General features: G+C 38.0%; 2 protein-coding genes across 2 annotated transcripts; both read left to right on the top strand.

The window, feature by feature from the left end:
* The first annotated feature begins 571 nt into the window (after positions 1–571).
* On the top strand, positions 572–1,874 carry LOC144468822 (uncharacterized). The gene is made up of 4 exons (XM_078178575.1): positions 572–583; positions 1,082–1,343; positions 1,642–1,698; positions 1,729–1,874. The coding sequence occupies exons 1-4, from the start codon at positions 572–574 to the stop codon at positions 1,872–1,874; spliced, it is 477 nt and encodes a 158-aa protein (XP_078034701.1).
* Positions 1,875–12,497: 10,623 nt separating this feature from the next.
* On the top strand, positions 12,498–13,476 carry Apd-1 (apidermin 1). The gene is made up of 2 exons (XM_078178586.1): positions 12,498–12,798; positions 13,250–13,476. The coding sequence occupies exons 1-2, from the start codon at positions 12,498–12,500 to the stop codon at positions 13,315–13,317; spliced, it is 369 nt and encodes a 122-aa protein (XP_078034712.1). The 3' UTR covers positions 13,318–13,476.
* Positions 13,477–15,872: the final 2,396 nt, after the last annotated feature.

The following is a 15,872-nucleotide window of genomic DNA, read 5'->3' as shown; positions in this document are numbered from 1 at the left end:
TATCCCGCCGTGGTTTGCCGGATGCGGCACGAATCCACGGAAACGAGGGGCACATCCGAGATGCAAATTACCAAAGCGGCGACGATGACATTCGCGAAATCAGGCCGCGCGGTGCAACAAGTACGACGAGTCCTTAAATCAAATAGTCTTGCAGCCCTGGAGACAAGGTAAATTCAATCAGCCGGGCCGACGGGATGATAACGGTTAATGTTGGCTCACGTAAACGGGCGAAATTTATAGTATACCGGGTAATCGAGTTGCGGGATCACCTAGTACTCCGCGAGATATACCTCTGCGCCGCGCCGCGCCGTGGTGTAATTAATCCGCGACATCTTTCGGTCCCGGCGTTTAACAGCGCACGCACACACTCGTAACTGAAATTCTTCCATACGGAAATAGGTCATGCCGAGTGGTTAACGGAACACCGTGACATTTTCCCGTGGAAAAATGAGAGCGAGAGATACCGTGATTCAGGGTCGAACGGGGGTATAAAAGCAGATATCGCGGGGTCAATAGGCAGTCTAACAATTAGCTTTATAGCTACCGTCGAAGACGAACCACATCCACAATCATGAAATTCCTGGTAAGACTCTCTTCTGCTTACTGAATTGTTTATTTTTCTATTGCGCCTTTGATTACTTCCGGACATCTTTGGATGATTGAAGGAAAATGATAAAATTAACTACCACTTGCTCAGATTCTGTACAGTAAATTGAATGTGAAGTATAGTAATGGATACGTGTAAATCTAATTTGATTTTTATAGATGTATTTATATCCATTTATAACCGGAATAATAACCGATGCATGGATAATCGAACGTTCGAATGATAGTATTACTTTATTTATTCAGAAAATCTCAGAACAGTTTTATGTATGTATGAGCATAATCTAGTACACAAATATAATTGAAACTGATCAGAATGGAAAATGATCAGAAATTACAATAACAAGAAATAACATAATCTCAGAGATTACTATTACAAAGATTTACTATTAGAAAGCTTCTCATTCGCTCTCGTTCTTCGTCATCGACACTCGACATATCTGTACATCAAAAGGTCTAATTTGATCGCTTTCAGGCTATTCTGGTAGCGCTGGTGTCGGTCTGCTCGGCAGCCCCGAGCGCAATTTGGGCACCAGCCGTAGCAGGCGTAGCAGTTGCTGGGCCACAGGTGGGCCCCGCAGTTGTTGCTGGTCCGGCAACCGGGGTAGTAAAAGTGGCCGGCCCTGTGGCTGGTCCGGCCGTGGTCACCGGTGCAGTCGCTGCTCCATCCGCTGTCGTTGGCTCTGTCGCTGGTCCTACTCTTGTTTCTGAACCCGGTTTGGGCACTGTTGTCGTTGGTGAGCTCACTGTTTGTTCTTAATTGCCAACCATCGCCAACGCGACGATCGTCAACTATCGCCAATTGTAGATTTAGACCGCACGAACTGCGCTGATTCGTGACTTTGTTACGATGTTGTGACAGTTGACTAATGTAAGAACCAATCTTAAAAATAGTTAACTAGTTGATTATAGTTGACGGTCATTGAAAATGATTTATTCTGTTTGCGGATGCAAATTGGTTAACTTTCGCTTGTCGCGGAGACCCGCTAATAACGTTAGCAGTGAAAAATGACAGTAAATGAATGATTACTCTAGGAGGCGGAGTCGTTGGCCCTGCAGGCATAGTTGCTGCTGCACCTGCGATCGTGGCTGGTGTTCCTACCACAGTCGTTGCCGGCCCAGTCACGTCCACGGTCGTCGCAGGTCCAGCAACGTCCGCGGTGGTCGCAGGTCCATCAACATCCGCGGTCGTCGCTGGTCCCGTTGCCAAAACAACTGTCATCGGCGCTTCTGCCTCGGCGGTGGTTGCCGGAGGCCACCCTTGGTAATAGGCTAATAAGAAAATGTAAAACTCCATGATATACATACCTCGTGCCTAACTGAGGCCTACACATACGACTCTTTACTCTTTTACCTACTGATTCGAACTGGCCAATGCATCCAGAGATATGTACACTTACATTTAAACATATTATATTTAAATATTTAACTGTATAAATAAACAACATTGTATAGTAATTTTTCTGTTAATCTATATTTTCCCGAAAATTATTTTTACCTTCGTCTTAACGAAAACTTATCACATTTAATATATTTTCTACAGACTCGTGTTTCAAATTGTTCAGCGAAGAGTAGATAAACCTGATTGTTGCAAGTTTTGGAAAGCAGTTAGAAACATGTTGCAATATATGATGATTGTAAAATTCAAAGACGCACGAAAATTAAGAAACATTTATCTCAGAAGAAATATTTTCTTCTACATTTTTAAGATTAACGACAATTTTGCGGAAGTCACTTGTAAAAATCTCCGCTAACGCGAAGGAATTAACCCTTTGCACTCGAGTGGCGCCTCTGAAGTGTCAATGAAAATTGTTATACAATTAACAAAATAATGTTGACAATATTAAAGACCCTTCTGTTAAAAGCGCAACAGTCTTACGAGTCACAAGACCCAATTTCACTTGCGCAAATTATAGTAAGTACTATACTACAGCTGGTCAAAATAGCAATTTTAGATCTCAGCTTAAAATGGCTTCGAGCGCTAAGGGTTAATTTTGTGACACCCTAAACTTTGCCGCGTTATATCTTCAAAATTATCTGACTGGCGGTAGAAAAATGTAAACAAAAAGATTTTTACATATTTAACCGCTTTCGATCCATCGTAACAATCGAGGCTTATTCCGGGTTAGAAGTCAAACGGCGGATTTCGTTATCGCATTTGCCGGTTGCCGCGAGACACGCTAATTGCTTTAAGCGTTTCCGACGCCTTGACGATTCAGCGTTGCGGAATTTGGAGTGGAACGGCCGTCCGGTCCGGGACGTACGCTCAATACATTACGAATCAGCCGGCAACCAATCGTGGGCTAACTGCGCTCCCACACAAAAAGGCACGTACGAATAATTTTGCAACTGCACACGATTTGCAGCGGAACGCGCTTAGACAACTCCCGTTACGATCCCTCTAGCATCCCCCTCATGAATATTTCAGCGCGCACCGCCGCCCTGGAACAAGTGGGAGGAACGGAACGAAGAAAGAAGACCGGGGTTAGCACCTGTGCGCGCCGTTCCGTCGCGTTGCCCACGCGAAAAACCGCACGAAACCCGCCGTCCGGTGGACGTATAACAATGCCCCGGTGAGCGCCCGTGCAATTATGCAGTCATAATCGGTTCACTGTCAAGTACGGCATTCGACAAGCCGGTCGGCGAGATAACCGATCGGCTCTATCGATGTTGACGCCACCTTGCCGCGGCGCGGCGGTAGTCGCGGTTATGAGAGTGGAACGGATTTTCTCCTCAAGAATACCTAACGGTCCTTCGACTAGAGACGGAATCGCGTATAGACAGATGTCGGATATGATAATAGGTGTTGCAATCCACGATATCAACTGCGCGGAAATGTAACGGACGGAAAGTCGAGGATATAGTTCAGCTTCGAAGGCTTTGTCAGGTGTACTATGATGGAAAGCATTATCCTCGAGTTACTTTCTTACCGACTTTCGTAAATTATTTTTCAATAATGGAAACAGTTTCCTATTTTGATCGGAAGGCTTCTTGTAGCAAGCAGAAAATAATATCATAATTAATGTGCGTACATATCATAAACAGATTTGTATTGAAATCTGAAATAGAAAAATGTAATAGTAATGTGACAGAAATATTCCAATGCGTTCGCGTTAGTAATAAAATTCAGAAATGCACCTGGAAGCGCAGCTTTTGGTTACAAAATTAACGGAGAACTGACATCCGAGTCATACAACTACAATTATCGTAATAATGAGTACGAGGATAGTGCAATCTAAATTTCATTAGAAAACTCTGTGAATTCCATAAACAAATACTAAGCAACAATAAAATCATTTTTTTTTATTCTAACTCACTTATAGAGATTCGTAGCAAAAGAAACTTACACGGATTGGTAAAAAAATGCAACCGATTTTTCTTAACAATGCCTATTATATGTATTAGTGACGAGACTAAATCAGTAGCAGCTAATAACACCTAAATCATCGCCATTAATAAAAGAGATTATCTTTTATATTTTCATGACCAGGATGACAAACCTTGGTACACCGGATAATATGTAAAATGTAAAATCGTAACAACGATTATACAGTTTAACAGTGTCTTAATAATTCTAAACTAGCAATCGTTAGTACGACTATAAAACATTGGACGTCAATTATGATAAAAACACTAATTGCCAAACTTTAGAATTCGATTACCGTTTTTTCGAAGTCCTAACATATTGATATATCACAACATTTATCTCGATACATTTTACTTAATGTCCTGAAAGTTCTAGACTATCGATGTAACGCAACAATAACTTATGTATATCATACTTAACTCCGTAAAAGTTTGCATTTATCTATAGAAGGCGACAGTAGATTATGTATATTATGCTCAATTCAAGTATATCAAGTTTCGGTAATGTAAATCTTAAAAAATAATCTTAATGGAGATTGAAGTTGCTTAACGGGGAAAAGAAACGTATTGATAAGGTCGCGCACGGTAGTTCTTGATTAGTGTATAACCTGTTTATATTCCGGATGAATGCACGCCGACTGGGAGCATTAATTGCTCTGCTGAAAAATTAGGAAACTAAAATTCTCGATTAATTAGAAAGTAATGCTCAAACTGTCATATGCAGTGGATAGAAAAGGTTTTCAAACATGTCTTAAAACAATATAACTTTTTTAAAACTGGAATATATGTATTGAATTTTTTGAAGACGTTGAAAGAGGTAATATACCGTACAATTATTAAAATACATCTTTTAATTTTGCTATTACTTGGAATGACAAAAAGATAAAAGAAAACTGTAATTTTTCATTCTCTTTATTTGAGCCGATAAAGAACATTTTAAAAATGAGTTTTGTAGACCTCGGAAACTTAAATGCGTATTGAAAAACATATTTTAACCCCTTGCACTATAATAACGAGACAGACTCGTGACAAAGATATCATGCAAGATCTACGAAATTAATAAATTATTCATTTCTTCTAAATCGAAATAAAATTGAATTTTTCTGTTATCAAAGTCTAGTAACGGAAGTGAATAAAGACAATAGAAGAAAAAAATTATCTGCTCGTATTAAGGAAAATATTAAGGTCAAATAAGTGCTAATTAACGCATCGTAAAAGGAGTCGTAGTGCAAGGGGTTAAAAGAGTCCAGCAATAAAATGTTATACCATTTTAAAAGGTATCCGAAGACATCTTTTACTGAGTGTATACGTATATTTAATGAATATTCTATTGTTCTTCTGGGTAATCCTGGTAAGTTTTATACAGATGAGAAATAGAAATTCCAAATATGGGAAACCAGACAAGGATCCAATTACATGAACGCGTATGTTTTGAGCAAACAACGTAGGAACAGAGTTTATGAGATGGTCGAGGTTTCAAACATCGGTTGTTGATGTTTAGTTAGTGCTTACATACATGTGCATCTTGTGGAAATGTTTCTGAAATAGCTTTGAAAGCCGAAAGAAAAAAGATGCGTGACTTTCTGTTTTAATAAAAAAGCATTCGTGAGAAAGGATGATGTTACACAATATCGGATGTCCGTACTTCCCGATGGTAAATGCTAATACAAATAACCGGAAGAAAATAGAAACTGCAGCAAATGGCGAACAGCATAGAACAAGCACTTTTTACCGCTTTCACAACAACGCGCAATTGGCGCAGCAATAAGTGGATCAATATTGTGCGGAGTAGCTTCGCGATTGAATGTAGAACTGACATGAAGTAAACATTTCAAAAAAATAACCATAACAGTCTACTCCACAATCGTTTCAGGAACTGTAATCGATTTAAAACCGTTGTCACGTGTTGTTAAAATCATAATAATACGTATCATCATAATTATAACCTGATTGTACTATCAATTAAATTTCAAATGGATAACATCAACTATTAATACCATATCGTATTAATTGTTTTAAGTACCGCCACTTTTTCGTTGGCTCTTCGAAATGTTCCATTAACCCTAGCATATTTAAAGGAGGGTAAAAAATGTCCACAAGATTTTAAACATATATTTTTGTTCGAGTGATGTGTTAAGAGTATTGTATGAATAGATAAATTTCAAACAAATAAAATAATACTTGTAGCACTTTTTTTTACATGGATACAAAATGACCCTCCTTTAAGCAGACTTTAACCCATTTAATACTTTGAGCACCTTATGGTTAAATATAGTGTATCATCTTTGGTCGACTAGATTAGATATCAACATGCATAAAATTAGTTTACCATTTTCATGTAATGTACGCGCTTGAGAAAATTCACACGTGTGTAGCAAAGGTCACCTTGAAATCATTAACAAATTATTTCGTTAACAATGTTTTCATCGACACGTTTTCACCGACATCGTATTTCGTCGATGTTGTTTATATACCAACAAATTAAAATCATTAACAAATGACTCGTTTCGTCAACACAAGTTATTATTGATGTTACTAAACGACGATACTAAGATAAAGCAATTTAAGCTAGCGTCTATACATAGAAAAGATAAATTTGTAGCGTTAATTAATCAATCGTAACAAATTATAATATTAACCCCTTGCCGTTGTTTAACGAGTCAGACTGGTAACGAAGATTTCCAGTAATAAGCTGTTAGATATGAATGTTCATAATTCCTTTAAGTAGGAATCAAATATAATTTTCTAATCACCAATATTTAAACACTCAAGTAGATGTAAGCACACAATAAATATGAAATTCCGTTTTTTTTCCTAAGAAATTAATACGATCGAAAAAGTTCTAATCATAGTAGTTGTAAAAAAAATGGTATGGCAAGGGGTTAATTTTACTTGCGACTATTAACTATAGCGTTAGTTACAAATATAACTCTCAATAGATAAACAATGTTGGCGAAATGCGGTGTCAGCGAAATCGTATCGGCGAAAGCATTCTCGGTTAAATAACAGTTGGTGATTTCAAGGTAATCCAACTGGCAAACGTGTCAACGGTGGTTTGCATTGTAGATAGGCAACTTTCAAAGAAGAAAGAAAGAAAGATCAAGGGCGTGGTATTCAATGGAAACCAATTAAAATGAATGAAACAGAGATATGGGAACGGTTGAACCCATTTAAATTGCTCGAATTAATTGCAGTCTAAATTGGATGCATCGGGAGCACCATACGCCGGGTAAATTCGCCCCAATGTCGATTAATTAAACCCTATTTTGTCTTTGAAACACGCGAAACAACAGCGAGCTCTGGAAAATTAGCGTCACGCGACACAATCAAATGTTCGAGTCTATATTGCGGTGGCACGCAATATCGACGCCTATGATGCTGTGTACTTGCAGCTTGCAGTAGCTGAATACTCAGAGTCGCGAGGTAACCTACATATAGGCGTTTAATTCTCCGTTTGCGTGTCCACACCAACAACATAATACACGCTCGCGATTCATCGAGCGAGCCGTTTACCAAGATCCGTTTGCGGTTCGCATAAACCTGCTAATTGTTTCGGCCACCTAATTATGATCGTTCCCGTCATTTGACAGATTCATACCTGGCAACAACAGATCATCTACATCGTCGCCTGACATAATAATTCCACATTACGATAAGCATCGCCCTCGTCGACGAACGCTGTTAACGGGATTTTGATACTGATTTCAGGAAAACGATCATTTTACCATGTGGAAAATTTACGTAAAATGTTATCAGTATCCAGAATCTTACTCTGTTAAAATTTTCTACGGCGTAATTTGTAACAATTTATCAACGAGATTTAATGACAAGTAAAAGCACAGCGTGTTTATCACGTTCGTATCCTATTAACGTACATCGTTTTGAGTAGAATAAAAACTTTATCGACAACATTCCACAAACAATAGCAAATTCGCTTAATTACTTAACTACTTCAGAGCCCCAGCGACGGTTTCATGCAATATCGTGCGAACCATTTTACGGGACACAATAGCAATTTTCACCGCTATGTATTTCGCAATACCAACGACCATGGAATGCAATTTTAAAGATCGGCGAGTTCGACTCAATCAAATCTGATATCGTAAACGAGCGACGGTCTCCCGCGCTCGTGCATCTATTCGCACATCGACAGGGGAAAAAATAAATTGATTCGATGACAATGGAAGCGTGTAGCCGATAGACGTCGGCCGCGTTTCGATGTACTATCCATCGGTAATTTCCGATCAAAATCTGTTCTCGGTCTTGGACAAATATTAATGAAAATTCATGGAGCTCGATTACGGCTTTGCTAATCTGATTTCTCGTTCCCTCGAATTCTATTCTGAAAACGGGGCCGTACTCTTCGTACGATTGGTAGAGGCCGTCGTCAACAATGAGGTGGGGACGCAAGTTCGCGCCGAACAGGGTCAGAAAGTTCTCTATAATTGATGTCCTTTGATACAAAGAGTAGACGGAGCATTGAAAGAGCTGGGCAAATATTCTTCAAACGGCGCCACTTCCACGAACTCGTCACAAAAGGCGGAACTTTTCAATATCTCTAGTTCACCGTGGCCTGTGAAGCCATTTCCAACGGACTCTCGAGATCTCTGATCGTTTTGCGACCGGCGAACGGCGCGATGGAAGAAGGCGTGAATTTCGGCGGATCCAGTGGAAGGTCTCGTTGACACGGGTAATTTCGAACGAGGTCGAACGCGGGCTACGATGGTCCAATTCTACTTCCGTTCTCACCGCCTCGAAAAGTCCAGCCTAATAATGTAATAAGAAGAGTTTCTCAGAAACAATACTATCAGAGATAAACTGTGAAAACATTAAATTAAAGGAAAAATTGTTACGACTGTATAGTTGGAGTAACTTTGAATTCAAAATTTTCAAACGATAACGTGAATTTATTATTATAATAATCATTAAATTGCTGGGGTTTCAATCCTAATCCATTATTTTTTATTGCATATCCTTCCATTGAACTTGTCACAATTGAAAAATCTATTTTTGAATAAACCTTAACAAAAATTACTTTAAGAAGCACGTATAGATATTTTTAGTTATGTCATTACATTTAGTTGAAATGTTTTTGAAATGAGACAATTATGTCTATAAAGAACGATTGCTATGCGAGCGTGTTTTGTCGTCATAATAATTGTACATTCATTGTCAAAACTGTCAGTTTGATGTACAAATCAATCTTTATCCCTCGTATCTCATATTTGTACCATATCTTTAAAAAGCTCTTTGAAAATCTGGGAAATCATGCGTCATAATTTTAAACTTTCTTTAAAAAACAAACAATTATTTTCTAGTTAATGCTTCGTTAATTCATGTACTTTCACATGCTGAAATATCTTTTTTGCGAGATTTCGCCAACTAAACAGTCGGCCCCCAACAAACTGGCTATCGTCCAGCGGCCATCTTCGATCTGAAAAAACATTTCCCGTTCGCGCAAATCCCGGAAACGGAAAAAGAGCGGGCAAATTGTTTTACAGTTGTGGCACGCGCGTAGCGACGCGGTGGATTACGAAGCATTTGAGCCGCAAGTAACAAAGGAACGTCGACCGTAGAACGCATCACGCCGAAACGAAATAAAATGGTCGCAAAACGAATCTATTCGCTCTTTCATTTTGCGTGCGACGAGCCGGACATTTTTCGCGACGTTTCACTGATTTTTTTTTTCCCCCGCGGTAATCTGTCCTTTTGAATCCCCCCGACTGCGACCTAGTGTTACCCCGTGGCGCCGCGCCGCGCCGCGACGTAATTGCGCGCACCGAATTTGTCAAATTGCGAATCGCGATCCGCGTGCTACTGCGGTCGATTCGCCTCGCCTGGCCGAATTTGCGCGTTGCACTTTAGCCGCGCCGAGCTCTTGGGCGGAGGCTGCGCGACACCACCTTGCCTGGAAGAACTTCCGGTCTCGGATAGATTAACACGGCAAACTTCAAGGTGACATGATACCTCGCCGGAATGTTCACGGAGTGGATAACATGATTTTGATTATTATACGAGTGCGCTGATAATATTTAGCTAAACTTGATTTTGTGTTTCAAATAGGTAGACTGGGATTGGTCATGAAAATGCATTCGAGGTGAAATGCATTCTCCCCATAGAATTTGAAAAAACGTATACTAAAAATCTAGGAATAGTCGATTATTTTGGAAAACGTTCTTCATTTTACTTCTCAATTGAATCGAATTTATCAAAGTTACTTATTTATCTATTGAAAGTTTAATACAGTGCAACGGATTCAGTCCACATGAATATTTGAAAAAATCGATATTTCTTTCACGCACATTTTTGACACTTTTTACACTGAAAAATATAAGTCAAAAATAGATCCTTGAACATTTCAAGATTAAACTGTTACGATTTGTTAACTGTTGTTCCGATTGTAAGGTCAATATTGAAAACTATTCGTTTGTTAAAGGCACAAAATTGCCCTTAAATTGAGTGGAAACATATCATTATATGTTTATAACATTTTTATTGTTTACAAATTGTAAAAAAGATAATCGAAAAGAAACCTAAAATCTGTTATGAAATCAGACATTGTTCGACGATATTATAGTGACAGAATATAAACGTAAAATAACCAATTACTGGTCTACTCTGCTAGCCATCGATACTGTTCGTAGACGTGTATAACAACTCTTTACTTGCGCGTAGTTTATTGATTGACTTTTCAATCAACAAGTTGCACGGAGAAAAAACTGGAAAATTGCTTGACAAGTAATCATTACAAGATGTTATATGAACAACTTTTTAAATGACTTTTCAACCGTTCAATTTGTCTTTAGGAAAGATTATTTATTAGAAAACCATTTGTACGCGAAATGCCATAATTCGCCCAACCACGGAATATAAATCGTTTTCTAGGTCTGCTCCGATCAACTATTTCCTAGGAAACCGTGTTGTCTAGTCGTTCGTTCGATGGAAAATTCAAATAATCGGGACCACGAGGATTTGGTGATTTAGTCCGCAATTACGGCAGCGAACTGCAGTTATTAGTGTTTATGAAAAGGGCATGCGCGGAGTTTCGCGTACGAGAACGAGGGATCATCAGCAAATTCGCGGCAGCATGCATTGCTGACCGCCAGGAAAATTCTGTTCCCCTTGCAACAACCGTTATTGCGGTAACAGGCAGCTGTCCATTCGAGGCCGAATCGCTTCCCAAGTGATAATGGCTCCTGTCCATGACGGTGGATCCGGAACTTGTGACGCCAGCTGCTATCCCGTTCATCGACGACCGCACCCTGACACGTTTAATATTCTTACTTTCATGCGGGGTTGAAGGCTGCCCCATCGACTTCTTCATTGTCGATGATCGGGTATATAAACCACGGTGTCATTAGGGTTAAGCATCAGTTACAGCCCGTCTGAAAACTACTACCACAACAACCATGAAGTGCCTGGTAAGAACTTTATAGACGTATTATCCCTTTATTAGTCTTCTTTTTATTTACTTTGTCGATTTACTTGCATTTTTATTTTTGTTCAAACTATTATTATAATTCCGTAATATTTGTTTACTCGATTACTTTTGTATCTTATTTAAAGATGGTTTCATATCTGAGAAAACTACAGTTGACTCTCGATTGTTGGAACTAATAAATAGAATATTTTCTGAAAAAGAATAAAATATATCTTCGAATTAATGCACTCGCAAAACAATTGCACAGAATTAATATTTAAATTGCTCATGATTTAAAAACCTTTTGCTATTGAACACTCTTCACGATTTAGTGATTAAATCCTGTTTAAGTGTAATCATTATTTAGAAGAAGAAGTAATCTATATTTATGATGCGACTAAATTTGCATTGACGCTTAAAAGAGAAAATAATATCATCACAATTTAACAAATTCTATTTGAAATTTTCATCACTAATTGCACATTATACAGACATAGAATCGGAGATTATTTATTATCCATGAAATATACACACAAAATTAGAACAACTTGCTTAATAATATAAAAGTAGAAAAGACGATATTTATGATAGCAGTTGCTTTTGTAATCCTCTTATACCTTGTAAGTCCTGATACGGTTAACCTTACATAATAGATCGTAATATAAATTAATTTAAAAGTTTCATAAAAAGATTGTGTCAACTATATGAGCTTGTTCAGAGATCAAATATGGTTAATTTCAATTTTTCAATTTTTAAAACGTTAGTGTCAGAGAATGTAATTGATACTTACCTTTTTATACTTAAAATAAACCTTGATATTGGTTTTAACACCATGAAATACCTATAATTTTTTGTTGCCGTAGCAAGACCCGATAATTTATTATTATACACGGATATTAAACACGATATTATTATACATGGTATAGTAGATGAAAGATGACGACTATGTCTATTTAACTGAATACTCTATAGAAAATTTTTAAATGCAATGTATGCTGTTCTACCACATTCTTCTCGCATTTGGTGAAATTAACTAATTTGGCAGACGAGTGGCTCATACAAAACTAACGTAGCATACAAAGTTTTGAATATTATATAAAATCAAATGTACTTTCAGCTCGTTCTTGTCGCCACTTTGGCCATCGTCGCTGCCAGCCCAGACCGTGAACGTCGTTCACTTGGATGGGGTTGGGGCCATAATGGCGTAGTCCTCGGCGGAGTTTGGCCTAACGTGGCTCTGGCTGGACCTGTAATACCCGGAGCAGCCGTTGTCGGCCCTGTTGCTGGGTCCGCGGCTGTCATTGGGCCTGTCGCAGGCTCGGCTGCCGTCGTTGGACCAGCTGCTGGTTCTGCTGCCGTTGTTGGGCCAGCTGCTGGTGCTGCCGCTGTCGTAGGACCGGCTGCCGGTAACAACTTTATCTAATCACGTTGACCTGCTAGTTTTCTGCATGATCTAACGTTAGGAGTCCGGTTACTCCTGCAACATACAACTCTGATAATTTTCGAATAACTTCCATCATTTATAAATCCTTAAATCATCCACGAATTTGAAAAACCAGATCTAAAAACTACATTTCATTTCTCTTTTGTTAAACGAGTAACGTAAATTTGATATTTAATAAATAATGAGGAAGTGGTTAACATGAAACGGCGTACAGAATTTTTGACTTGGACGCGATTAAAGGTTTCATAAATGTGACTATCATTGGCTAGCCACTTAATGGGTTAATATTAATTTATTCTATATTTGTATTACGATAACATTTTTGTCAACTAAATAATTTTATAATAATAGCTTTTAGATAATTATAATTGAAAATATACAGTAAATTATAAATAAAATCTTTTGTTTAACAGGACCCACAGTCGTCGCTGGTCCATCTGGGAGTGTGGTCACCTCTGGGGCTGGTGTGAAGATTTGGTAAATTCCTCTGATACCAAGTACTACCTCGAGGCTTACGACAACCGAAAAGATCTCCATCAACATACAAGCGACTTCTCATTCGACTGTCACCCTCGGCTCTTCAATCGAAGACTAATCAGGAGAGATTGATCGGCACAGCTCAATCAGAAATGGACGTTGAATGCTCTCCATCGGCCCAAGAAGACGCGTTCCGGATTTGCCGAGGTTCTTCAGTATCACAGCCTCCTTATACCTAGCCCTGCCCCATTACGCTTTTATACGATAATAAATGAAGCTCCACTGTACTTGTTTCCGTTTACATTTAATCCGGCCGTCGCTAATCCCGAGAAGTATAGTCCCCTAGCCTAGCGTCGTTTTAAAACCATTTAAGTGGCCATAAAAGTTATCGAGCCCTCGTCGTTCTCACTGGACCAGTTGTTCCAGTTTTTAATTAGTTCGGATTGTTAAAGGAGTCGCGATAGCGCCCGCGCCGCTGCCCGTAGACACGGGAAATGAAAGGCCGTGTAAAATAATGGATTAGCGGGGGCTCAGTCGCCGCAAAGTGGACCTCCGTGACCAAGGAACTGCAATTTGTTCAACCAGTTTCGATAAATCGATGTCCGGCCCAGTCGTGGCATTCGACAGGTTGCGATCATGAATGGAATTCTGAAGTACGGGACTTGTTTGATCAACGAACAAAAGCTGTTTGTCATGGAGCAGAATTGGGTACAGGCATTGTCCTATTTTATTTAATTTAAACGCGCAGGAACTGTAGTTACATTTATCGCCTTCCAGCGTCGATTTTTAAACATATTTTCGGTATTAACTTTTATACGATTTTCTGAAAAAGTTATTCTTATCAAGGTTATTGTTTCGTTGTGCATAATAGAATTTTCACTAATTTTATATATCACACATTAATTTAACATGTGCTTGATTGATAAATATTTGGTCTCCCGAAAATATTCGGACGACTTTTAAAGCGGAATAGCTTTTTTCAAATTGAAACTGAATTTTCTAAAACTATTAACTAGTACAGATAACCCTTCTACAACACGGTATTCTATAACAAGGTTCCGTTCTAACAAGGTAGTATAAATTGTGGGCACCCTCGTATGTTTCGCTCTAACACGATAAGAACATTGCGAAAACCTTTTAACTACACTGTACCTCTGCGGCACTAGATAACATGATTTTTGTTTAACACATTTAAAAATTAAATTACGATAAAATAATGACGCACAGGAATAATGAACTATAGTCTCCTTTCGCTGAAAGAAAATGGAAATTGAAAAGGGAGCTGCAAAATTGGCTAAGAATCAGTAAAGAAACCAAAATTACAGATATTTTGAAACAGTACTTAGATTGTACTTAGTAGAGATGAGGAAGAAATTTATTAAATTAAGGTATAACAATATTGAATAAAAATAATATTTTCCGTCTCTTCTTTAATATTGTGATATACATACATTTGTACTTTTAATAAAAACAATAACTATCTACCGTCTTATAAGAATCTTTACTGTATACAAAATAATGTTAAATAAAATTTTTGCAGCAATTACAATTACTATAATATCTGCTGTCGTCAAGTAATTCTAACTCATAACAACTATCAATCGATTTTGTCATTGCATCATGCAAAAGACAAGTTATTTAGATCTACGAAACGTATTATTTAATTGTTTCTTATAAACACAAATAGAAAAGTTAGGAAACATTTTTAGTCACTCCAAACAATTGCACTTTTAATTATTCTATTATTTGAGAATAATTGTGCGTAACATTGTTATGAAAGTTAAATGATTGTCAAAACTTCGTTTTACTGTGATATATCATTGACTGTACGCAATAATAAGGGATTAAATGGCGTGTATTTCATAAATTACAAATGTTTTTTTATTTCTAACACTTTTATTGTTTCAAAGTCTTGGTTTTTAATTCGAGTAAAATAATTCGTGCTATGTCTAATGTACTAACTATTGTTAGTACAATAACAAACTAACTACTTTATAACATCTATACAGTTTACGAACGCATGTTTACAACAATAGATTCCATATTGCTAAATCAAGTGGGAGTAATTAGAATTTACATAGAATTCACCAATTAAACGCTTTGAAAATTGATCAAATTACTATTACAGCAGCGAACATCAATCGGAACTTCTCCTAGCAAATGTATCGTTTAAATTAAAAATTTGTTTTATCAAACGCTTTAGTACATTACTCCTATGCCCGACAGAAACCATTTATATCACTTATACCATTATATGGTTATTTATGTGTCGGTTATGCCACCGCATAAGTCATTTATAAAAGTACCGGATATTCAACGCATTGTCAACGTAGTAATTAATGTTTCTAGCAAACAGCATTATTTTAATATCTCTGCAAAGATGCATACTGTCGTACGCGGCGTGCGCACGACAAGTAGCGTAATTATAAAAAGTGCGAGTCGCTGGAAACGCTAAACGTGCACTGCCGACTCCATTAAGAAATTCATGGGAACCGTGTAAACCTAACTGTTTAACAGCCGGCGTACGCTGGTTCCGGTGGGATTGTTATAAGAGAGCGT

The sequence above is a fragment of the Augochlora pura genome, chromosome 1 (assembly GCF_028453695.1).
Source record: "Augochlora pura isolate Apur16 chromosome 1, APUR_v2.2.1, whole genome shotgun sequence".
NCBI classification, from domain to species: Eukaryota; Metazoa; Arthropoda; class Insecta; order Hymenoptera; family Halictidae; genus Augochlora; species Augochlora pura.
The sequence above is the reverse complement of the archived record's forward strand: the minus strand, read 5'-3'. Positions and strand labels throughout refer to the sequence as shown.